The 26,670-nt window shown below is 37.7% G+C and overlaps 1 protein-coding gene across 1 annotated transcript in view; it reads left to right on the forward strand.

The window, feature by feature from the left end:
* Nucleotides 1-26,670, forward strand: part of LOC108757006 — a 77,718-nt gene that overhangs the window by 11,366 nt on the left and 39,682 nt on the right. Inside the window, 43 exon segments of the mRNA XM_018501232.1 lie at nucleotides 1,840-2,221; nucleotides 2,345-2,760; nucleotides 2,905-3,055; nucleotides 3,148-3,400; nucleotides 3,584-3,848; nucleotides 3,954-4,150; nucleotides 4,427-4,693; nucleotides 4,764-5,019; nucleotides 5,202-5,396; nucleotides 5,545-5,727; nucleotides 5,808-6,452; nucleotides 6,634-6,835; nucleotides 6,913-7,088; nucleotides 7,235-7,503; nucleotides 7,583-7,985; nucleotides 8,064-8,307; nucleotides 8,563-8,696; nucleotides 9,560-10,345; nucleotides 10,895-12,310; nucleotides 12,383-12,586; nucleotides 12,788-13,205; nucleotides 13,329-14,401; nucleotides 15,335-15,478; nucleotides 15,557-15,634; nucleotides 16,043-16,225; nucleotides 16,455-16,781; nucleotides 16,928-17,308; nucleotides 17,683-18,006; nucleotides 18,324-18,629; nucleotides 18,975-19,283; nucleotides 19,364-19,678; nucleotides 19,769-20,062; nucleotides 20,289-20,570; nucleotides 20,750-21,721; nucleotides 21,836-22,168; nucleotides 22,414-22,713; nucleotides 22,965-23,294; nucleotides 23,431-23,739; nucleotides 23,875-24,186; nucleotides 24,404-24,721; nucleotides 24,925-25,554; nucleotides 25,696-26,010; nucleotides 26,257-26,568. Coding sequence (XP_018356734.1) covers nucleotides 1,840-2,221; nucleotides 2,345-2,760; nucleotides 2,905-3,055; nucleotides 3,148-3,400; nucleotides 3,584-3,848; nucleotides 3,954-4,150; nucleotides 4,427-4,693; nucleotides 4,764-5,019; nucleotides 5,202-5,396; nucleotides 5,545-5,727; nucleotides 5,808-6,452; nucleotides 6,634-6,835; nucleotides 6,913-7,088; nucleotides 7,235-7,503; nucleotides 7,583-7,985; nucleotides 8,064-8,307; nucleotides 8,563-8,696; nucleotides 9,560-10,345; nucleotides 10,895-12,310; nucleotides 12,383-12,586; nucleotides 12,788-13,205; nucleotides 13,329-14,401; nucleotides 15,335-15,478; nucleotides 15,557-15,634; nucleotides 16,043-16,225; nucleotides 16,455-16,781; nucleotides 16,928-17,308; nucleotides 17,683-18,006; nucleotides 18,324-18,629; nucleotides 18,975-19,283; nucleotides 19,364-19,678; nucleotides 19,769-20,062; nucleotides 20,289-20,570; nucleotides 20,750-21,721; nucleotides 21,836-22,168; nucleotides 22,414-22,713; nucleotides 22,965-23,294; nucleotides 23,431-23,739; nucleotides 23,875-24,186; nucleotides 24,404-24,721; nucleotides 24,925-25,554; nucleotides 25,696-26,010; nucleotides 26,257-26,568 — 15,609 coding nt within the window.

The following is a 26,670-nucleotide window of genomic DNA, read 5'->3' on the forward strand; positions in this document are numbered from 1 at the left end:
ATACTAATTATTATACAGACATAAAATCTATTAAGGGGGGATTTACATCTCATGTGAATCGCTAAAAAATAGGTAACTTCTGGAAATTTTTTTTTGAAGAAATGATGTAATGAATCAATTAAAAAATATTATGTGTTTTAACGCATAATTTAAAAAGTAAAATAAATTTTTTAGTTAAAAAATAATAATATAATGGCTATAAATAGCTAGGTCTATATGTATAGCCTCATTGGCGTACATTGTAGTGCTTTTTCTTCTTATCTGAAATAAAAAATCAAAATTTTTGCTTATTTTTTATGAAATTACCTGAAATTCAATGAACCTGAAAAATAAGCGAAAAGTTGAAAATTGAATAAATGGCGGTGCTTAAAGAAAAGATTTTAGCTCGCAAAGTTTTTTTCTATTTATGTAATAACAATAGTTTAAATTATTTTTTTATTAATTTTTTAGGTTCATCGACAAATTATAACATTAAACAATATGTATGCTCAGAACAGACAACTCGATTGATCGTGTAATGATAGTTTTTGAGTAATTTTTTCCGCCAATTCCCAAAAATTGGTTTTGAGAAAAACGCATTTAAAGTTTTCGATGTCGAAAAGTAAAAAAGAAAGAAGCTTACAGCAGTTTTCCTTTAATCTGCTATTCCAGATCTATATATATATGTAGCAATCCTTCAGCTTCTTCATAGAATCCATTTAATTTGATTTGTTTTCTACGAATTATCCGAACTTCCTTCGCGCTGCTTAGACTCCTGTTTCGTCATCCGTTCGGCATATCAGTAAATAATTTACATTGCTGTTCAATTTTGTTTTTCAGTGTTATTCCATTATTTTCAAGATGATATAGTAACCTTTGTTAAAAATATGAGCCGCAATAAAAGATGGCTTTGATTAATTTTATAACCGTTATTTATAAAAGGCCCTGAGTTTCTTTGCGATTATAGCGGTTTGTAACAACAAGTTTGAAACCGAACATGCTCGATGCAAATTTCCTGCTTCTTCAAATTTTATAATTTTGCTTGTATTTTTTACAAATAAGTATTTCTGATAGGATACCAAAAATAGTTAAATATTCTATAATTCTGTAGCAATTATGAACGGGATTATAAACAAAATCTTGACTACTCGCAATATAGCTAATTTTTTCGCGGTTGCACTTTGTCCCGTACATTTTCCTTCCTTATTAATGAATTGATCTACATGAAATTCTCATTTTGAAGCCTTCGCTGCACGAGTATTTTACTTTTGTTCGGATAGAACATTTTGGCCTTAGATTCGTACAGATCGAAATTCGAAACAGGACTAGCTCTAGAAAAACCGTCGAACATCGTCCTTGTGAGTTGAATCGACACGATAAAGAACAGCAATAAATGCTGACTTATAGGTACACCCAAGTAGCACAGCAGCGACTTTGCAAAGCGCTACAAAAAAATGATTATATGCACTTTTTTAGTTTTTTGTTGACGCTTTCTAGACTCTGTGTGCTACTTGGGTGCTTGAAAAAACATTTGCCTTTTTTATTGCGATCGATCCGAATGAAGATCTCGACGCGTGCCGTTCGCTCACATATCTATGCGTAAGAAAGATCTGGGCTGTAGAATTCTTCGAAACGTCGAATTTCGTTCTGTAACTTTGAAAAGATATTTTCTATATTATTCTATCAATTTTTCTACATATGTTCTGTTATTGATTAAAGTAAAAATTTCGATTTTTTGTTTAACTAGCTACATGAGAGACTCTCCCCTTAACTTAAAGACATATGATTTGTTTCTCAATGTGTGAAATAATGTCGGCCGTAGTTCTTGAAAGAAAAAACAAGAAACTTACGTGTTTCTAGATCCTTGCAGTAGAAAAGACGTGTGTGGACCAAATGCGATCTGCAGTTGCACTAATCACGCGATCGCATGCACATGTCCTCTCGGTTTCCATGGTAATCCTACTCCAGAACAAGGTTGCGTTCGAGTACCAAACGCATGCCAAACTCCGCAAGATTGTCCCAGCCAGCATCTGTGCGTCTCGGGATTATGCCAGTGTCAATGCTCGGAACAGAACAATTGCGCGCAAGGCGAGCGCTGTAAGAATGGCATTTGCGTGAAGATATGTTACGGCGACAGTAATTGTCTGCCCGGTGAATTGTGTATCGATGGAGCGTGCGAGGCGGGCTGCACCTCGGATGTCGGCTGTAAACGCGACGAAGTGTGCATTAACAGCAAGTGCAGGTATTGCCTTTTTAATCCAAACTTACCTTATTGATTAATCACTTATACATTGCGTTCTTACTTTTTTACATATCTATTACTAATTATCCTAAAAGGTTTGTGACGCTTAATTTCTTTTCTTAGATGCAGCCACGGATTTATTGCCGGTCCCGAACATTGCCTGGACATCAACGAGTGTGATGATCAACCATGTCATCCAAGTGCTGAGTGCATTAATCTTCATGGATCTTACCGTTGCACGTGTCCTTCAGGTACCGCGGGTGATCCTATAGGATTGGGCTGTGTGCTGCCGCATCACTGCACCACGCACAAGGACTGCTCTGATACTCAAGCCTGCGTTCAACACAACTGTTCAGATCCATGCTCTTTTGTCGACTGCGGTTTAAATACTATTTGTTCCGTTCTGGATCATACTGCTGGTTGTCAATGCCAGCCTGGTTATATTGGCGATGCCTCAGGGTGCTTTAAAGTAGAGTGCCTTTCTAACAGTGACTGTCCAACAGATAAATATTGCAATCAAGAGACCAATAAATGTAGTAGTAAGTTACGATACGCTTGCATCAATGAATAACTACGTTCATTTTGATTAGTTTTATAAGAAAAGATAAAATTATATATAATTTTAGAAAAGAAAATGATTATAAGATTCTTAAAATTTTTCGTTTGATCATTCGTTTTGTCAGGTCCTTGCAATCAAGTAAACTGTGGATATGGTAATTGCCTAGCTGTCGATCACGTTAGCGTGTGTAAATGCTATTCTGGCTTTGTTCTTATCGGCGACATCTGCGCTGACGTTAACGAATGTTTGCAAAATCCTTGCCATTCCTCAGCTATGTGAGTGAAACTTATGATTACAAGTAATTATGCGAGAAGAAAAGTTTATAATTCATAGATCTTTCTAAATTCAATATTTAAAAAATGTATAGATGTCAAAATGCGGAGGGATCGTTCGCCTGTGTTTGTCCGCATGGTTTAGTAGGGGATCCATTCAAAACGGGTTGTAAACAACCTGGTGACTGTTTCACGGATTCGGATTGTCCAAATTCAGCCGCTTGTATTGATAACAGATGCACTAATCCATGCGACGCACCGGGCATTTGCGGTAGAAATGCAGAATGCCTCGCACGTGATCATGTTCCGATCTGTAGATGTCCTGGACAAACTACAGGAAATCCGGCAGTGAGTATTAAAAATTTGAGTTTCAAATTTTCTAAAATTTAACTATTTAACATTGATACAATATTTTGTATATTATAATCTATTATTATAATGGATATTCTAATATTTATATTTTTTTTAAATATTTGTATAGTCTTTTACTTTAATTTTATCTTATTTCTATTTATTTCTTATTTGTTTTAGACGGAATGTATTCATCTGGAGTGCAACTATCACAGTGACTGCAGTCCATCAGATGCATGCTTCGATCATAAGTGCGTTGATCCCTGCTCTCTTTCGAACGTTTGCGGACATGGTGCTGATTGTTCATCGCTTAATCATAGCGCGGTATGCACCTGTCAACCTGGCGGCACAGGTGATCCGAATCTTGGGTGCACTCCGCTTCAATATTGCAAAAGTGATTCACAGTGTGCAACCGGTTCAGTATGTAACGGAGGGATATGCACAGGTAAATTAATCATCGGACAATTACGAAGAAGTGTAGTTAATTTATAAATCACATACTTAAAAAATCTCTAAATTTCATGTGCAATTTGGTTGTTGCTATTTGCAGCGCTTTGTGGAAGTACAAGAGATTGCATCGGCGATCAACTCTGTATTAATGGTCTTTGTCAGCCTACCTGCAGAAGTAATTCTAGCTGTCCAGAATATCAATACTGCCATAACAATATATGTGTTCAAGAATTACGTTGTACGTCAGACAATGACTGCTCATACGACGAAAAATGTATTAAGAATAATATTGGACAGGTAATCCTATGTTTTATTAAAAATAAAATTTTAATTACGAGTAAAATTATTTTTTTATCGATTCTATCAGAGAACTATATATATATATATATGTATATAGGCCATTGTTTGTCAAGTCGGCCACCTATCGTCACTGTTCCAAAATTGTACTTGACGTAAAGCTATATTTATGCGAGGTAATTTTTTTAAGTCAAGTACAATTTTGAAACACTAGGTGGTCGATTTGACAAAGAATTCCCGATATATAAATTTTCCTTCCTATTCTTTTCAATCAAGGCGGAGTGTCGTAGAGCTTGCGATGTAATACTCTGTGGCCGTAACGCCGAATGCAAAGCTGATGATCATGCCGCAACGTGTTCCTGTAAGCATGGCTTCTTCGGAAACGCTAAAGACGACAAAATTGGTTGTCAACCTATTGAATGTGAAGTTAACGATGACTGTACACAGGAGAAGATCTGCGATTCTCACAGATGCAGAATCGCTTGTCTTGCACATAATCCCTGTGGCGTGAATGCTATTTGTACAACAGAGAAACATGTCCAGGTAATTATTTCGTTACACTAGAGTTTTGTTTGATAGTGTTCTTTTTATGATAATAATGTTTGTCATATAGGTTTGTACATGCCAACCTGGATATACAGGAGAATCCACTCGTGCTTGCAAACTGATAGATTACTGCGCGAATGCACCCTGTGCACCGGGCGCATTGTGCGAAAACACGCGAGGACATTTCAAGTGTCATTGTCAACCTGGTACAGTCGGAGATCCTTATAATAGCGGCTGTCAACCGCCGGTAGAATGTCTTCAGGACGTGGATTGTCCGTTAACTGCCAAATGTGTCAACATTAATAATGTACCAAAATGTTTTGGTATGTGTTTTAAACTTGCCAATTTGTTTTATAATATTATCTTAGTGATTGCATTTTATAATTTTATTACCTTCTTTATATGTCTAATACATGTCTTTATATGTCTAATGCTTATGCGTGTGTGGGATTTGAAACACGTATATTTGATTTATTATATATTATATTTAATCTCCTTATTCCAGATACTTGCGCACGTATTCGTTGTGGTCCAAATGCAGATTGTGTCGCGAGCAATCATGCCGCGAGTTGTGAGTGTCGTGCCGATTACGAAGGCGATCCTAATAATCTGAGCGTGGGATGTCGTCCAAGACCAGTAGTTTGCTCGTCACAAATCGATTGTTTGGTCAATACTTATTGTTATGAAGGCATTTGTCGGCGTGAGTAAATAATTGTTAAATTTTTATTTTCTTAATTTTCGTGATTATTAAAATCAACATTTCCGTATAAATAACTATCTGAGAAGCAATTCTTCTGTTACTGTATTTAATGATATCGTTAATAATATCGCAAATAATATCATTTCAGCATCTTGTCAATCGGATGAGGAATGCAACTTGTCCGATGTTTGCTTGAACGGGCAATGCTTAGATCCGTGCGATGTAAGAGGAACATGTGGTATAAATGCCGAATGCAAAGTGAGAAGTCATATTAAACAGTGCAGCTGTCCACCAGGTTTTACCGGCAACTCCGAAGTAGAATGCGTAAGACGTAAGTATATGAATGAGTCTGCAAAATTTGAACATCTTCGATATTTCTTTGAACATTTTATAAAACATCTATTATTATAGTACCAGTGTCATGTCTCGGAAGTGGAGATTGCAATGGAGGCAACACCTGTCGCGAGAACGTTTGTTTGCCGATCTGCACTGTGGACAACGATTGCGCATTGAACGAGAAATGCATACGCGGCAATTGCTTGTTGACTTGTCGGTTGGACAATGATTGCTTCTTGGGTCACGTCTGTCTGAACAACATGTGCTCGTTTGGTTGTCGTGCGGACGAAGACTGCAATGCGAATGAGGCTTGTTTAGGAAATAAATGCGTAAATCCATGTGAAGCTACGCCATGCGGACCAAACGCCAAGTGCACCGTTTTCAATCAGCGTGCTACATGCTCCTGTTCTACCGGTTTCATACCAAATCCAACTGCCAAAGTCGCGTGTCTGAGAACACCGGGCCCAATATGTCAGGCCAATCGGGATTGCGTTGTGGGTACAGCTTGCATCACTGGCGTTTGCACACCTGTTTGTTCATCCAGCGCGAACTGCTTGAGCAATGAGAGATGCGACAACTCTGGCATTTGCAAGTCACTTTGCAGACGGGATGAAGATTGTAGAAGCGGCGAGATTTGCGAGGGATTAGTATGTATTTCCGGTTGCCGAGCGGACATTGAATGCCAGGACAGTTACGAGTGTATAAACAATCAGTGTATTGGTAGGTAGCTACTGAGATATTTTTATATTTTTATTTTATTTGTAATTCTGTCAAAGGAATATCAGTTTCATTTGGAATTTATTTTTGCTTGTTTGTACTTTATTTTTCTTGTATAAATGTACATTTTTATTATTATTGTTATTAGCCTTTATTATTCTATTTAATTATTCTTTGCCTACAGATTCGTGCTCATTGACTAGCGCCTGCGGTGTAAATGCCAAATGTACAATCGTTAATCATCAAAAAATCTGCACTTGTCCATCGCCGTTGGTAGGAGATGCTCGTATTGGTTGCAAGCAGACGTTCCTTCCTTGCTCATCTGAACTTGAATGTTTACCAGGACAAACGTGTTACAGTAGATCGTGCTATTCCACATGCAGAAGGTTAGAAAACATAATTATGAACAAATCGTATAAAGTTATCCTTAGTATTTTGATACTAAGTGATTATATCTTTTCAGTGATGCGAATTGTTTGAGCGACGAACGTTGTGACGGTGGTATTTGCAAAGCGATATGCAACAGCGATGATCATTGCCTCGCAAATCAAATATGTCACAATCGCATGTGTGACATTGGATGTCGCAGTGATAACACGTGTCCGAGCGATGAGTCTTGTATCAATAATCAATGCAGAAGTAAGTATAGTTTCACGTATATGAGTAGACTTCATTTTATCATCCTTCTGTATGTAATAAAGATAGAATGAAATTTACAGTGCAATTGATACATTAGATTAGACTTGAAATGCAATCGAGTAATGCAATTACATTGTGATCTTCAGGTCCATGCGATGGTGGCAAAGCGTGCGGAGAGTGTGCCGGTTGTAGAGTAGTCAATCATGTAGCTCAATGCAGTTGTCCCGCAAATTATTATGGTAATGCGCTAATTAATTGTGCCAAGACCATGACTCCCTGCGACGGCTCGTGTGAGTGCGACGAAATTGGCTTTTGCACCACCAGCTGTCACCATCAGAACGATTGTTCTTGCGGCGAAGTCTGTCATAGCGGTAAATGTCGCATCAAGTGCGACATCAACAACGCGTGTCCAAAGGTAAATTTCAAGAAAATTTTGAGAAATTATCGTCTTTTGACTTAACGCATATTAAAATTATATGTTTTACTAATTACAGGGATATGTATGCGATGGAGGTTTATGCCTCATTGGCTGTCGCACCCACTCCGACTGTCCGTCGTCATTGTCATGCACAAATGGCCAGTGTGAGAATCCATGTTCCGCCCAGGGATCGCCTTGCGGAATAAATGCACTTTGCCGTGTTTCGAGCCATCGAGCAGTGTGCTTATGTCCAGAAGGCTATCAGGGTGAACCGAGTCAGGAGTGTTACCAACTGGAGTGTCATCACGATGACGATTGCGAGCTAAACAAACATTGCAGCGAATACGGTGTTTGCACAAATCCGTGCTTACAGCATGGCGTCTGTGGCTTCAATGCGCAATGTCGTGTGATCAACAGGAAGGCACAATGTTCTTGTCCACCAGGACACTTTGGCAATCCGAAGATCAACTGCAAGAAAGGCAAGTTCATTACATTTACAGTAATTATATTTGCGAAAATAACTTTTTTACTATGCGCGATTTTTTAATCACTCTTAGGTGGAGATGAATGCTTGCGAAGACCTTGCGGTATTAACGCTAAGTGCCGAGAAACTCTAAATGGTTTCGAGTGCACATGTGATCCGGGATGCCATGGTGACCCACATCAAGTGTGTCTCTGCGACGGTGATCTTTGCAAAGACACTCGTTGTGGCATCAATGCAGCCTGTCGAATTTATAAGAATCAGCCACAGTGCTATTGTCCACCGAATAATCCATCGGGCGATCCAATGCACGCATGTACGTACTATATTTCGTATTACTGGATCTGATAAGACATACATTAATGAAAGAAATAATAATATCAAAATAAATTGAGGAAATTGTTTTTACACGTATGTATCATTATTACAACAAATAAATAAATTTAAAAAAAATATATAAGGTATAATTATACAATATCTTAAAGATATATTTTAATATTATATCAAGATAATAAATATTTATAAGAATTTATTTTTGGTTGATATTATCACTAATGATTTGTTGATATAGGTAGCTCAGATAGAGATTTAGGAGACTGTCGAACGAATGGATGCGGGAAGAACGCAGAATGTATTAGAGATGGAGCTATATTCGTTTGCCGATGTCCACCAGGTACAAGCGGTTCGCCAGATATTGAATGCACAACAGGTAGGAAAATACAGCCTACTAACTTTTTAACCGAGCCGCGGTTGATTAATTTTATGTACAGCATTTGTGACTAGCGAGCAATACTGACAATCACAGGAACATGGTCCGTAGAATAACCATGTATTGTTTAGTAGGACTTGAGTAATACATAAACGTATTAATCGAGTGAAAACCTTAACATCGAGAGACAGATGTGATTGGAGCAGTATGTCGCCACGATATTGGATATATACATATTTTACCTATAAGCAAAGAGTACAACATTACCTGTACATATTATACAATATAGGATATACTGTACATAATTTTGAGATGAGAGAACACGTTCCACACATATCTCACACATAACTTCATATGTAGAATGTTTATTTCAGTATCCAATCTGTCTTGAGGATATAATTGAATAAACAAAAAGACACTCATTTGCCTTATAGTGCCACTTGAATACAAGGAGGTACACATTTACAGTCGACACCATATATCTATTTTAGGATTAATACAGATTGGGAACTGCGAAAGGGACATTCTCATATACCCATGCTTGATATTTGCTGATATTCACGGGTTGTTATTTCCTCTTATTCTGAAATCTGTGGGGGCTTGTGTTGTAAATATCGCTGCTTGCCATTGTAATTTCTCTGAGAAGATGTCTGATATTTTGAAAAAGTGTAAAGTCGTTACTCTATACCTCTTCACAGAGCCTACCCTACTTTCATCATAAATACAAAGCATGTGGTTTATGTTATTTGTGAGAAAGTTTCTTTTCACAGTTCTTATAAATGCTTTTTTCTTTGTTTTTCCTGTCCCATCACCCACGATCCACCGACTCTACACCGACTTGAACACCACTATCGTGACAATAGAGCGCGAATGCACCAGCGACTTAGAGTGTCCCAATGAAAAAGCCTGCATAAATCTACAATGTCTGGACCCGTGCGCGCTACGCGGTGCCTGTGGGATCAATGCCCTGTGCCGAGTGGTTCTGCACAAGCCGCGTTGCTCATGCCCGCAGTGTTATATCGGCATGCCCCACACGGCCTGCCATCCAGATTCCAAATGCGACACGCTCAATCCCAAACCTACGCCGAGCATCGGTTGTTCCTCTGACTACGACTGTCCGGAGAGTCTCTCCTGCCACTCGCAGACAGGCGAGTGCCGCGACCCGTGTTTGAGTTCTCGGTATACCTGCGAGGTCAACAAGAGATGTCAGGTGCGGAATCACAAACCTATGTGTGTTTGCAAATACGGCTTCGTAGTCAACGAAATCGGGGAATTGACCTGCGCTCCTGACACGCTTACCTGCTCGAGAGACTTCGATTGTCCCTCGAACACTGCGTGCGTCAATGGGAAATGTCAAAATCCCTGTAATGTAAGAAACAAAAGACCGTGTCCAGCCGATAAAACCTGCGATGTCCTGGACCACCGTCCCGTGTGCATTTGCACCAAAAACTGCAATCCCTCCCTCTCCATTTGCCTGCGAGACAGTGGCTGCTCTCCAGATTTGGCGTGCCGTAACTATCGCTGCGTGGACCCATGCAGAAACTCTACCTGTCCGGCTGATGCCCCCTGTTACGTGGAGGAGCACAAGCCTATCTGCAAGTTCTGTCCCCCCGGCTTTGTGCCAGATACTAAATACGGATGCATGAAAGGTAAACACAATTTCTCAGAACACTATCTGAATCTTGTCATTTCTCATAGCCGTTATCACGTCTTTACATTGCCTGGCCTTACACAAGACATACAATTGCTACTTTTCAGGTTTCCGATCGTACAAACAGCAGAATATAAAACTTGCTTACTTCTGATCAACTTGAGATTTTAATTGAATTTTTTATTAAATTTACAAGATCATATTTATCAAGTTGCAATTAGATGCACAAGTTTCTTTGTTCTGTTGTCTGGACGCATATTTTAGGTTCCAAGTTACAGATACAAGTTTCCCATACCTTAGACTCCTGCTCTACTTTGCCGATCTCCTTACTACTGAAGAATTCTTCCGTTACATCTGTCTCTGTAAAGACTTATATATTTCTTACATTCAGCTTACCTATTATATGCGAGCATGCTAACTCTTAATTTGTAGTAATTGAAATAAAAACTGTAAACTTATCTGTAGCTTAGCCTAATCAAAGTCGCTCCCCGATTAGCAGTTTTGCTACTTTATTAGATATTATATTTACATTATATTGTATCCGCAGCAGTTCTTCATCCCATGTCCAAGCCAGTTTGCGAGTCCGATGATGATTGCAGCGACGCAGAAGCCTGCGTCGAAAGCTCCTGCGTTAATCCCTGTATCAATGGGTGTCAACTGGCAGTTCAATGTCGAGTTGAAGCGCACAGGCCTATTTGTGATTGCGAGTTTAACGACAAACATTGTTCACCTGATGGTGCAACAACATTGCGTTCTATAGATTTAGATCACACTTTTGAGACAGTTCACACTACATTACAAACAACAACGGGCACTCCGCCATCCACATCTGTTTACACTCCGGAGATGTTAACCGTTGCATATACAGAAGAAAGTACGATTACTTTACCTGACGTTACCGGAAATTTATTGGAAAATATTACTATTGAAACGACAAGTGAATCCGATATGACAATTGTATCGACAGAAATTGTTACCGAGTCTCCTTCGACGACCATACCTTCGATATTAAGTACAACCGAAATTAATATTTTAAATGATTCTTTAATTTCGACGATAAACGTTGATGTTATAGAGAATGTAACATCTAGTCCTTTTACCACTTCAATATTTGAAACTACTAATTTTGAAATTGAAACTACTTCAACAGAATATACAACAGCACGTAGTATTACTTCTAAAAGTGAACAAACGACGCACAGTATTCCAACCATATATAGTACAGGAGAAACTTTTACAGGAAATGTATCTTCTACTGTAACTGAGACAACAAAGAGAGAATTTGAATTGGGTTATGAAGAAAACGTTACAAACGAAACAACTGGAACAACTGCCTTTCAAAATATCACTGCCACTTCTCCAGTTACATTCAGTCGTACCGAGATTACTGATATTACTATATCTAGCATGAATACTGAAATAACGACTTCTAAGCCATTGGAAGCAAGTAGCGTTACTGAAGTTCCTGAGAATATAACTACAGTTCCTACCGTAGAAGTTCCTAATGTAAGTGATGAAGAAACTTCCACATTAGCAACAACTATACAATCTTTTACTACTACTACGCAATATTCTACTATCACAGAATTAACAGTAAAGCCATTAAAAGAAAATACCTCTATGGAAAGTACTACTAGTTCAATGATTACTACAACATTTTTTACTCAAGCAAATCATACAATGTCATCTCCGAATATCTTAGAGTATACATCCACAGATATTGCCAAAGAAATCACACAAGAATGGAGCACTGTCAAAACTGATTCGCTTGATACAACTGAGCCATATATAAAAGATACTACTTCATTTTCTACAACAACTGAGTCTCCTACATTTATGACAAATATTATTGACAGCGGTTCTCACAATGCCACTCATATTTCTGCGACAGAACAATACACTACTTCAAAACAGTATACTACAACTGAGGAGCCTACAAGACAGATTTCTACTACAGAATATCGTACATTTACAGGAGATCATTCTATTACAGAACAGATCTTCACTACGAAGCAACAGAGTACGCTTGAATATTCTACAGAAGAATGTATTACAACAGAGCAATTTAGAACATCACAACAACCTACGGAACAGATCTCTGATGCTACAGACAATTATAGTATATCTGAATATTCTACAGAAGCGCATTCCACTACAGAGCATAAGACATCAGAACAAACAGAACAATATACTACATTTGAACAGTCTACAGAACAAATCTCCACTACAAAACAATACAGCACTCCTAAATACAGTACTACAAAAGAATATTCTACAACAGAACAGTTTACAACGTCACAACAATCTACAGAACAACATACTTCTTCAAATCAATATCCTTCAACTGAAGAACTTACGGATCAGATCTCTACTACAGAACATTATACCTCGAAATATTCTACAGAAGAATACTTCACTACAGAACAATTTAAGATACCAGAACAAACAGAACAATACACTACATTTGGACAATCTACAGAACAAATCTCCACTACAAAACAATATAGCACTCCTAAATATAGCACTACAAAAGAATATTCTACTACAGAACAGTTTACAACATCACAACCTATAGAACAACATACTTCTTCAAATCAATATCCTTCAACTAAAGAAATTACGGATCAGATCTTTACTACAGAACATTATAATACCTCAAAATATTCTACAGAAGAATACTTTACTACAGAACAATTTAAGATATCAGAACAAACAGAACAATACACTACATTTGGACAATCTACAGAACAAATTTCCACTACAAAACAATATAGCACTCCTGAATATAACACTACAAAAGAACATTTTACAACAGAACAGTTTACAACGTCACAACAACCTACAGAACAATATACTTCTCCAAATAAATATCCTTTAACTGAAGAAATTACGGATCAGATCTCTACTACAAAACATTATAATACCTCGAAATATTCTACAGAAGAATACTTCACTACAGAACAATTTAAAATATCAGAACAAACCGAACAATACGCTACATTTGGACAATCTACAGAACAAATCTCCACTACAAAACAATACAGCACTCCTGAATATAGCACTACAAAAGAATATTCTACAACAGAACAGTTCACAACGTCACAACAACCTACAGAACAACATACTTCTTCAAATCAATATTCTTCAACTGAAGAACTTACGGATCAGATCTCCACTACAAAACAATATAGCACTCCTGAATATAACACTACAAAAGAACATTTTACAACAGAACAGTTTACAACGTCACAACAACCTACAGAACAATATACTTCTTCAAATCATACTTCAACTGAAGAAATTACGGAACAGATTTCTACTACAGATCATTATAACACATTGAAATATTCAACAGAAGGTTATACCACTGTAGAACAGTTTATGACATCAGAACAAACAGAACAATACTCTACGTTTGCGCAATCTACAGGACAAATCTCTATTACAGAGCAATGTAGCACACCTAAATATTCTACAGAAGTATATTCTATAACAGAACAATTTAGAACATCACAAGAGTCAACAGAGCAATACACTACTTCGAAACAGTATACTTCAACTAAAGAATCTACAGAACAAATTTATACCACAGAAAAGTTTTTCACTACAATAGGATTTGAGACATCTGAGCAGCCTACCACATTTGAACAGTCTACTGCAAAACAGATCTCTACTACAGAACAGTACAGCACATTTGAATATCCATCTGAACAATTCATCACATCTACGCAATCAATACAATATAGTACAATTGAATACTCCACAGAAGAATATTCTACTACAGAGCTTGTTACATCTGAAAAATCTACAGAGCAATTTCTGACTACAGAATATTATACGACGTCTGAAATTACCCAGAATAAAACAGATATGTTTTGTGTCTTACATACAGATTGTACAGAATGCGAAACTTGCATCGATAGTTTTTGTCGGAATCCATGTAAAACTGATAATCCATGTCCAGAGAATGTTTTATGCGACGTTATAAATCATCGGCCTGTGTGCTTAGACTCAAGTACTGAGCAGAGTACGTCTAATTGTAGTATACTCCCAGGTAAAAATTTCTCTTGTCGGGAGTAATTTCATAAGTGTGGTGTCATTTTATGTTTACTGTCACCAATATTTTCTACAAGCTTCCTCCAGTGTATGAGGCCATATGATCGTATCCAGATGAAAATTGGGAGTAACCAATTCTGGAAATTGTAGACACTGCTTACCGAATTAGTCATTTCATGAAATGGCTCATCGGTGTAAATTCATGAATGAAAATGCGATCGATATCATAAGGGCAGCTCATAACGAACCTGTGTGTCCATGTGATGACCGAATCGAAAATAGTCAATAAGCAGTCAGACACTGTTTTCCCAAATGCAGACAAAGGACTGCTGCATTAGCGCTCTACGCATGTGTACATTAATGCTTATGCACGATTTTCTCTCTTACAGCTTCTTTGTATCTAACATGTGTATAATGAATTGCAATTTTAATCGTCTGCGTTTAGAGGAAATTATCTTTTATGCAAATTCATGATATATAGTAATATTGTGGCATGTCTTTTGCAAAGTTTATGAAGTTTTTGCGTAAAATTAGGATTATTGAGTTATTATAAAATAAATTAGAACTTCTGTGTGTATGCGTGCGTGTGAAAGATGATTTCGCTTGATGTAGACGATTTCGATCAATGTCTTTTGTTAGCTGCTATACTTATTGTACACATATGTAACACAAATATCACTATATGTTTTAAAGGAAAGAGTACATCGTCCTTGTATATTTATATTTATATATATTGCACTGACACACCCATGTGATAGATTCAAGTAATTGTGCATTTTTTATAACTGCTGTTTTTGATATAACATACAAAAATGGCAGTTTAAACTGAGGTCAAATAGATTTTCTATTGGGACATGTACATTAACATTTCACGACTTTCTCATCATTCGTAACATTAATTCCTGCACCTAATGTACATTTGTTTCGTTAGACGTGAAATGTACAACGCACAACGACTGTCCCATCCAATTGGCTTGTGTAAATCATCAATGCGTAAATCCGTGCACTTTGGGCAATCCGTGCGACTTCGTCGAAGCTTGCCATGTTCAATATCATAGACCGGTTTGCGTTAAAGGTATATTTGTAATTGAATTGAACAATATTTCGCACATCCGCAATAACAAAATTTATATTATTTTATACGATTTTTTAGTGGAGTCCAACGAAGCAGAGTGTCCTTATTGTCCACCCGGTATGCAATGCGATCCATCGACAAACACTTGCATCAAAGGTTCGTACTGTCGCCAGCACTATACTTGGTTTCATCTGATTTTATTTTCAGTTTTTTATAGCCGTCGAGAGATTTGTAAATATGTATGTACTGTACATATTTCACGTACATATTTTGCAAATTATGCATAAGATCCTCTTTATACAAAGCACGAAATATTCAGTTTTATTACTGTCGTGCATGATCACAAAGAATGATCTCTTTGAGATATTTCTTATATTTTTTCTGAATATATCTTTCTTATCTCGGAGAATGTTTTTCTCTTGATCGAAAATTTACATACTTTTTCGCACATAAAGATCAAGAAAATCACACATTGCTACGCAAAGAAAATTTCCTTTATCTCAATTCTTATACTTGTGCACTACACTTTCTGGGGCTACATGGGCTTTCCCACTCTTTCTTTAGCGGGTTGCACTAGCAACAAGGATTGTCCTCTGACAGAAGCGTGCATTGGGCACGCTTGCCAGGAACCCTGCCTAGTTCGAAATCCCTGTGCGGAACATGCTGTTTGTATTAATACAAATCACGGAGCAGATTGTAGTTGTGAAGAAGGCTATCATGGAAATGGATTCTCTTATTGCGATTTGTGTAAGTTTTACAATGAGATATCAGATAATGCAGATAAATAAAGTATGAGAAATTATATAATAGAAATTATTGATAGGTATTACTTTCTCAAATATTCAGAACAGTTGATGCAAAAATCTAATGCAAATTATTAACACAAATGAGAGTTACAAATATTGTTAACGACATTTAGTTAAAAATTCATGTATAAATATGTGCAAAAATAAATTAGCATATTCTATGATTTCAGTGGAAGAACCGAAAAATATTTGTCAATATAACGAAGACTGTCCTCCGAACAAATATTGCGATCGACTCAACAGACAGTGCATCAATCCTTGCGTCGAATTTGATTGCGGAGATAATGCGAAATGCGTCTCTAGTAATCATCAAGCGCAGTGTACATGCCTTCCAGGTTATCAAGGAAATCCTCACATTGGCTGTCAGGAGATAGTGCTGACTGTCGATCCTTGCGTTCCAAATCCGTGCGGTTTGAACGCTTTATGCGAGAATGACAATGGAAATCCCGTTTGTTTCTGTCCAAAAGGTCTAACTGGAAGTCCATTCGAGCAGTGTAGTATGTATACATTTTTCATGAAGTATAATTATGACATTTATTTTGTTGTTTTAAATTATAAATGTAGATTCAAATATAACAAAGAGAGAGAGAGAGAGAGAAAAGAAAATTAATCCTTTAACGAATCAATTTTGTAATGTATTTAGTTCCCGAAGGTGACCAATGTGAAGGTAATCCTTGCGGTGCCAATTCAGGATGTCGAGTAGTGAGTGGACAGGTGAAATGCTTTTGCGTACCAGGATATGAAGGTCATCCACCGAATTTCCCCTGTACACTTCCTAGTACCTCCTGCGATCCTTCTCCATGCGGTCCCAATACTCGTTGCTCCGTGTTGGATAATGGCTTTGCAAAATGTACCTGTCTATCTGGCTACATTGAAAGTCCCAATACTATTAGAGGATGCGTGCCAAAAGCCGATCAATGCGAATTTAATCCGTGTGGTTTTGGGGCGAGATGCAATAGCACGAGAGTACCGCCTTGTTACTGTCCAGATCTCACAATTGGAAATCCATACAAGAGTTGTGGAGGTAATTGTAATCAATAATTTAATAATATAAAATGAAAAGAACTCATTACCAAATATTAAAACTCAAAATTATATATATCTTAAAACTTATAATAACTTTTTAACTAAACAAACTATTGAGTTTATTTGTTTAAGTTTATTACAATTTTATTAGGGTCGCTGGTTTAATTAAAACATTTTTTTATGTAAAAAAATTCTGTAAAATGCTTTTAATTACCTTGTTTGTAAATTGAGAATTCATAATATTAAATTAAAAAGTATTTGCGATATACAAACATATATAATAAACTTTCGCGATAAACATCTTAAATAACACATAACTATAAAACATTGAATAATTAACAATAAAATGTTCTATTAATTATATTATTGCAGTACGACCAGAAGAACCATACGATCCTTGTCTATTATCACCCTGTGGCAAAAACGCTATTTGCACGGCAATTGATGGCATAGCTAAATGCACATGTATACCGCCATTTGTCGGTAATCCGTATATAGATGGTTGCGAAGCCGAGTGCATTATTAATCGGGATTGCGAAAGTCACCTGGCTTGTTTCAATCAACACTGTAGAGATCCATGTCCAGGCGTATGCGGCGCTAATGCGCATTGCGAAGTCGTTGATCATCTTCCTATGTGTTCTTGTTTGCCAGGATATACTGGAGATCCGTTTAGAGCCTGTAAAGTAGAGAAACCTCGTATGTAGACATATTTCAATTTATATACTTTGCATGTTTTATCATACATTATATACAATATATTGTTACTTTGGATAACCAAACATTTCTTTTTAAATCTACTGTAATAAGCTGTTAATTTATATATAATATTTCATGTATACACATATATATGTAAATATGATATTTTAAAACTTTTATATTTGTCTTTTTCATAAAATATCTTATTTGAATCTAAAATATATGTACGATAAAAATTGAATGATATATTTATACTAACTATATAAGAACAATATTAATGTAATATGAAAAGTTTAATTCGATTTCATTTTTTGTAGTAGTGCCAGATCAGAATCCGTGTATGCCATCGCCATGTGGTCCACACAGTATCTGCCGTGTAATGAACGATCGTGCAGTTTGTTCATGTAGTCCGGGTTACCAAGGCACTCCGCCGCATTGCCGTCCGGAGTGTCTCGTCAGCACGGAATGTCCGGCTCATCTGGCTTGCATTGATCAAAAGTGTAATGATCCTTGCCCAGGATTGTGTGGTTTAAACGCTGATTGTCAAGTTATCAATCACAATCCAATTTGCAGTTGTCCTCGTCAATATGCTGGCGATCCATTCACACAATGCGTCAAAGAAGGTAATACATTGTGTTAGCGTATTGTAATAGTTTAATAATGAATTTTATTAAATAAAGAACGTGCCTTTCTTATTCTTGCTTATTCTTGTGTTGTTAATTATAGGAAGTAAGATACAATAGTAATTAAAATATTTAATTTTCCCAATTTTAAAACATATGACTCAGAGCTCATCTCTAAATGATTGAGAAAATGTAATTCATGTTGTAATAAGAAACGTAGTAAATCAAAGGCACTCGTTAAAATTTAATTTATATGAATTAAATAAATAATGTAAATTTATTGTTGAGTTATATGAAAAGGCTTTTTGAAATATTACTTAATCTGTCATTACACTTTTTTTTCAGAACCTTTACCGCCAACAACGAATCCTTGTTTGCCATCGCCTTGCGGGTCTAACGCTGATTGTCGGGTTCAAGAAGATCATCCGATATGCACATGCATCAGTGGTATGTTCGGAGCACCGCCGAATTGTAGACCAGAGTGTGTGATTGATCAGGACTGCATTAGCTCTTTAGCTTGTATTCAAAAGAAATGTTTAGATCCGTGCGTTGGATCGTGCGGATTTAACACGAATTGTACGGTGTTGAATCATCGACCTATTTGTCATTGTTATGAAGGCTATGAAGGAGATCCTTTCTCAGGTTGCGCCAAAGGTAAGATTTTAACAATTTTAGCGATCTTAAATTGATATATTATTGCATATTCCGGATAAAAACACATTTTTGCTCTGTAGCTGTTTTTCCAGTGCAATTACCGTGCGATCCTTCGCCGTGCGGTACGAATGCTGTATGTAAAGAACGTAACGGCGCAGGATCTTGCACTTGTTTACCTGATTATACTGGTGATCCCTACGAGGGTTGCAGACCGGAATGTGTTCAGAATTCAGATTGCGCTCATACAAAGGCTTGTATTAACAACAAGTGTAAGGATCCATGTGTGGGAGCGTGCGGAATTAACGCGCAATGCCAAGTTTATAATCATCAACCATCTTGTAGTTGTCTCTCTGGTTACACCGGAGACCCTCTTACGTCTTGCCACATACCAATAAGTACGTCAGTAAAATTTTTCCTAGGTTTTGATATACAGCAATAAATAAGAAGGAGTTTAAATAGTATATAACATTATCTATTTTGTTTAGAACCTTCAGTGCCGGGCGATACGTGCCAACCATCTCCCTGTGGACCGTATAGCAACTGCCGCGTTATTGATAATCACGCAGTATGCTCCTGTCAACCTAATTACATCGGTAGTCCACCATCATGTCGGCCAGAATGCGTAGTCAGTACGGACTGTAGCCCAAACACAGCGTGTATCAATCAAAGATGTAAAGATCCATGTCTAGGCACATGCGGTGTGAATGCAGACTGCCGAGTAATCAATCATAATCCAGTCTGCATTTGCGCGATTGGTTATAGCGGAGATCCGTTCTTTGGTTGCGTTAAGGAAGGCAAGTTTCCAAATTCTTTTTTATGTCATTGTCTTGAAATTTTTATCTCTAATATACTAGAAATTTGATTAATTTTTATACATTTTTAATATTTTCTCATTATTTGAATTACTTGAATTACTTGGATTATAAATTAATATAAGAATTTAATACACGCAAAAATCTACGAAATCTAAGTCATTTTAATGTATTAATGCACAATTTATAACAGAAGTAACACCTTTACCGAAACCAAGTGGCAATCCTTGCGTCCCTTCGCCGTGTGGACCGAATTCCCAGTGTCGGGTGATTGACGGCTTTCCGGCATGTTCGTGTTTACCGAATTACGTTGGTCGTGCACCAAATTGCCGTCCCGAGTGTGTCATAAATGAAGGATGTCCCGGAAATTTGGCGTGCCAGAACGAACAGTGCGTGGACCCCTGTCCAGGATCTTGCGGCGTAAACACGTATTGCAATGTCGTAAAACACAATCCCGTTTGTATCTGTAACGAGGGTTACACGGGTGATCCGTTTACGGAATGTATACCAATCGTAGAAGGTATGTGTTTGTTTATAAAGACTTGGTTTGTTAATAAGACTTGGCAAGTGTTAAACTGATGTATGTAGTTATTTTTATTTACTATTTATTTCCTAATAGTTATCATATAATTATATATAATTAATTGATTCCAGCACCTATTACGACAGAGCAACCACGTACGCCGTGTAATCCATCGCCATGCGGTGCCAACGCAGTGTGCAACGAGCGAAACGGAGTCGGATCTTGCACATGTCTACCGCAATACTTTGGCGATCCATACATTGCTTGCAGACCAGAATGCGTGACTAATGCTGACTGCGACCGCAGTAAGGCCTGTCTGAACAACAAATGTGTCAATCCATGTCCTGGTACTTGCGGCCAAGATGCTACTTGCCGCGTGGTCAATCATGCTCCGATGTGTTCTTGCCTGCCGGGTTATACCGGTGATCCGGTAAACGGCTGTACCATCATCATCGTAACGCCGTTGCCCGTGCCAATTAATCCTTGTGATCCATCGCCATGTGGACCCAACAGCAACTGTCGAACGCACGACGGTCACGCAGTGTGCCTCTGCCAACCAGGATTCTCCGGAGTTCCGCCCACCTGCCGACCGGGTTGTATTGTTAGTTCTGAATGTCCACAGAACAGAGCGTGCATTAATAACAAGTGTGCGGATCCGTGTCCAGGTTCTTGCGGACAGAACACGAATTGCCTTACGGTCAATCACAATCCTATCTGTAGCTGCGCCAGCGGTTACTCTGGCGATCCTTTCGTTCATTGCACCAGGATCAGCACTACGTCACCGTCGCCGAAGGGGGAAGGAGACCCTTGTCTACCGAATCCATGCGGCCCGAACTCTCAGTGCAGAGTGATAGGCTCTCATCCAGCATGTTCTTGCTTGCAAAACTACATCGGCCGTCCACCGAATTGTAGACCTGAGTGCACCGACAATTCGGAATGCTTTAATACCGCAGCGTGCATTAATCAAAGATGCAAGAATCCCTGCCCTGGCGCTTGCGGCGAGATTGCCAAATGCACAGTGCAAAATCACGTTCCAATTTGTACCTGCCCGGAAGGATATGAGGGCGATCCTACTGTGCGCTGCGTCCTAGCATCTCCACCAGGTGAATAGAAATTCTGATATTTATATACAATTAAGTTGTTGAAGAAGAGAGTTATTTAAGAAGATATAGTAATTATATCTAAATATTACAAGTTTTTATTTTATATATTTATAGCGACAGATAGGACCGTGTCGAATCCGTGCTCGCCGAATCCTTGCGGTCCCAACGCGCAATGTCGTGAAAGAAACGGAGCAGGTGCCTGCGGATGTCCACCAGATCTAATAGGCGATCCGTATGATATCATCAAGGGATGTCACAGGGAATGCGAAACAAACAATGACTGCGCACCACAGTTGGCGTGTGTTGGTTTCAAATGCACAGATCCGTGTCCCAATACTTGTGGAACGTTATCTATTTGTAACGTACAAGCACACGTTCCTGTCTGCCTGTGTCCACCAGGATATACTGGAGATCCATATTTCGCTTGCGAAATTGAGGAGATGATAAGTAAGTATTTTTAGTAATGGAATTATAAATTTGGAAATGAAATATAAGTATTAATTACAGTTATTAATTAACTAAGTTAAAATAATGCTAATAATTAATAATTAATAATGCTAATAATTAATCGTGCAAATAAATCGCGATAATTATAATTATTGAAAGGCTGCACTTTAAATAATCGTTTTTTAAGAATTATTTTTGTATAAAAAATTAAAAATTCATGAAAAATGCAATGTTATTTTCCTTAGAAACATTAGAACCATGTTCGCCATCACCTTGTGGACCCAATAGTAAATGCCGAGTTGTCAACGATCAAGCTGTATGCACCTGTTTACCAGAGTACAGGGGTATTCCACCGTCGTGCAGACCAGAATGTATCGTTAATGCTGAGTGTCCCCTGCATCTAGCATGTATAAATAAAAAATGTGTAGATCCTTGCCCAAATATCTGTGGATTGAAGGCACAATGTATTACTAAAAACCACAATCCAATTTGCACCTGCCCTGCCGGTTTTACAGGAGATCCTTTCACTTTCTGCTCACCACATGGTAAGGATTTTACATTATTATATATTAACATTAATATAAATATTCTAAAAAAATAAGCTGAGATAAAATTGTATTGCTTTTTACATTTACGTTGAATTACATTTACATGAATTTTTAATATCGCATTTTTTCAAATTATATTTTACATATTTATTAATTTTATATATTTATTAATTTGCAAAAAGAAATGTTATTGATATATTTACGTAAATTTCTGTTAGATATAAAGATATATGCTAATCATTTTTCAGTTACTACCGAAATCCCAATAACTGAACGGCCACCATCTTGCACTCCATCGCCTTGCGGTCCAAATTCCTTGTGTCAAATAATATCTGGTAATCCTGCTTGCTCTTGCTCGCCAAATTACATTGGCGTACCACCGCAGTGCCGACCGGAATGCATCTTAAGCACCGAATGTAAGAGCCACCTCGCATGTGTCAATCAGAGATGTACGGATCCCTGCCCAGGCTCATGTGGAATAAACGCTCAATGTCACATATTAAATCATCTACCAGTTTGCACGTGTATGGAAGGTTTCACCGGAGATCCATTTACGCAATGTAGCATTATTCCACCAGGTAAAAACATAGAGCAACGCATTATATATATATGAATAAATACTTCGCTATTTCGTAAAAAATTAATTGCGAAACGAAAATCAGATCAATTTGGTTTAATAATTTATTTTTAAAATAAACATTTTTATCTGTGTAGTTACAGAATCACCATCCACGGACCCTTGTGCCCTATCCCCGTGTGGTCCGAACGCCATATGCGATAATGGTGATTGCAAATGTTTACCCGAGTACATCGGTAATCCTTATGAAGCCTGTCGTCCCGAATGTATTCTTAATTCGGAATGTGCCCGCGATAAAACTTGTCTGAAGAACAAATGTAAGGATCCTTGTCCTGGAATATGCGGCCAAAACGCGCAATGCGACATAGTCAATCACATTCCTGTTTGCTCTTGTCCATCTGGGTATATTGGCGATCCATTCGTTAGCTGCCGTGTTCAACCTAGAGGTATGCAAAGAAAACTATTGTTTTTTTTTTTATTTTCTTCCATTTCATTGCTATTTTATAACTATATATAGCGCCAATTTTTTACCAAATTTTTAAAGTCAGCTTGTGTTAATTATAAAATTAATTTTTCTGCAGTGCCAGATTCTCGAAAGGATCCGTGCACGCCTTCACCCTGCGGACCGAATAGTCAGTGTCGTAATGTCGAAGATCACGCTGTGTGCTCCTGTCTTCAAGGCTACCTTGGTTCTCCACCATCCTGCAGACCAGAGTGTCTCGTTAGTTCTGAATGTCCGCCAACACGAGCCTGCGTAAACAAAAAATGTACAGATCCATGTCTGGGTTCCTGTGGCCTGAATGCGAGATGCGAAGTGATCAATCACTCGCCAATATGCAGTTGTTTACCCGGACAAACTGGAGATCCATTCAGAAGTTGTTACGATATTCCACGTAAGAAAAATTAAATTATTTATTTGCAAATAAAACGATATTAATAATTTTATATCAATAGAATTAAATATAATTTTAATAATAATGTTCAAGAATTGCATAGTACAGATCGATTTTATCAATTTTGAAAATTATAATAAATGCAGGAGATGTTTGCAGCAGCTTTGAACAAATTAAATTGGCCAAATAAATACAAAATATTGTATCAATATTTCAGTACCACCGGAACCTAAAGACCGAGGCGATCCTTGTAATCCTTCGCCATGCGGACCAAACGCACTTTGTCAGAACGCAAATGGACAACCGTCATGTTCGTGTCTGCCCACTTACATTGGCACTCCGCCATCATGTCGACCAGAATGTTTGATCAATCCTGATTGTCCGCCGGAAAAATCCTGCATAAACATGAAATGTAAAGATCCCTGTCCGGGATCCTGCGGGGACAACGCTGAGTGCAAAGTAGTGAATCACGCAGTAACTTGTTCATGTAAACTCGGCTACACGGGTAATCCATTCGTGCAATGCGTGTTAGAAGGTACGTTTATTTATGACTCATTTTGACTGATTTTTTACCCATATTTTAGTAAAAGCGAGATTTAATTTTTCTTAAATTAAATTGTTTATTTTTTTTTGCTGGGATTATTTTTACACTTCTGCTGTCTATATCTTATTAGAACATTACATTTGTTAGCTAATCAATTTTGAGCCAATTAAATATTAGAAAATTTTTTTCTGCAGAGGAACCGATGAATCCTTGTGAACCTTCACCGTGCGGAGCTAACGCGATCTGTCAGCAACGAGACAATGCTGGCGCTTGCATATGTATCGATGATTATCAAGGAAATCCTTACGAGGGATGTCAACCAGAGTGCGTCCTTAGTGCGGATTGCTCTACGAATAAGGCTTGCGTTCGCAACAAATGCAAGGATCCTTGCCCAGGTGTGTGCGGTGTTCGAGCACAGTGTTCAGTGATCAATCACATTCCTACGTGTACTTGTGAGCCTGGATACATTGGAGATCCATTTACGACTTGCACCCTACAACCGGAGGTGGATACCGAGCCTACTGTAAGAGATCCATGCTCTCCTTCACCCTGTGGACCGAACAGCTTGTGCCGCGCTGTAAACAATCAAGCCGTGTGCACATGCCAAGAGTCTTTCGTTGGTGTGCCACCAAATTGCAAGCCGGAATGTGTCGTCAATTCAGAATGTCCGCAAAATAGAGCATGTTATAAATACAAATGTACTGATCCGTGCCCTGGCACATGTGGAATTGAAGCCAATTGTCGTGTTATCAATCACAATCCACTCTGCAGTTGTCCGCAAGGAAAAACGGGCGATCCCTTCTCTAGATGTTTCCCTGAACCTGGTAATTATCCAGATATATTTAATTAACTGTTTAACGTGTTCTATTTATTTATTTACGTATGTAAGGATAGTATTAAAAAGTTACATATTAATTTATATTATTACTATATTTATCTATATCTGTATATATTTAATCATTTAGTCGTGCCGCTACCACCGGTGGATCCTTGTTTCCCTAGCCCATGTGGACTCTACGCGGAGTGCAAAGTAGTCAATAATCAAGCCGCATGCACTTGTTTGAAAAATTACATAGGAATACCGCCCAATTGCCGTGCAGAGTGCGTAGTTAATACAGATTGTCCGTCGGATCAAGCTTGCATCTCTGAAAAATGTCGCGATCCCTGCATTGGTTCCTGCGGTCAAAATGCTGATTGTCGAGTACAGAACCACATACCAGTTTGCTTGTGTCAACCTGGATATTCCGGTGATCCTTTCACATTGTGTACAGTAATTAGAGGTGCGTCTTATTTGAATTTCTACAAATAATTTTGTATATTTGATTGAAAAAACAGATAAATTTTTGTTTAAATTGATTTTTTATAAATAAAACTTTGTAAGTATAAATAAATAATATAGGGTGTGGTCGAGTTGTTACTACGAATGCTTCGAAAATAATATAAAGTAATAAAAGTTTTCTTTTTTCTTAAAATTTGACATTATTTTCTTTATTAATTTATGTAAATGTGAAAAATTAATGTTGCAGAACAACCAAAGATTCCCGAAGATTTATGCAGTCCGTCACCTTGCGGACCCAACGCAGAATGTAACGAAGGTGTATGCAGGTGCTTGCCTAATTACTTTGGAGATCCATACTCATATTGTCGGCCAGAATGTACAATGAATTCAGATTGTCCTCGTGTCAAAACTTGCATCAATCAAAACTGCGTAGATCCTTGTCCAGACACATGCGGTCGTGATGCACGTTGCGACGTTGTTAATCACGTCCCAATGTGCAGTTGTCCGCCTGGTTACACTGGAAATCCATTTCTTCTATGCCGACCACATATACCAGATGGTAAGTTTATAATTATATTTTATAATAAGAATATACATGTATAAATGTACATATATATAAATGTTAAAATAAAAGTACAAATAATAATAAAATAAAAATAAA

The sequence above is a fragment of the Trachymyrmex septentrionalis genome, unplaced genomic scaffold (assembly GCF_001594115.1).
Source record: "Trachymyrmex septentrionalis isolate Tsep2-gDNA-1 unplaced genomic scaffold, Tsep1.0 scaffold131, whole genome shotgun sequence".
Taxonomy (NCBI): Eukaryota; Metazoa; Arthropoda; class Insecta; order Hymenoptera; family Formicidae; genus Trachymyrmex; species Trachymyrmex septentrionalis.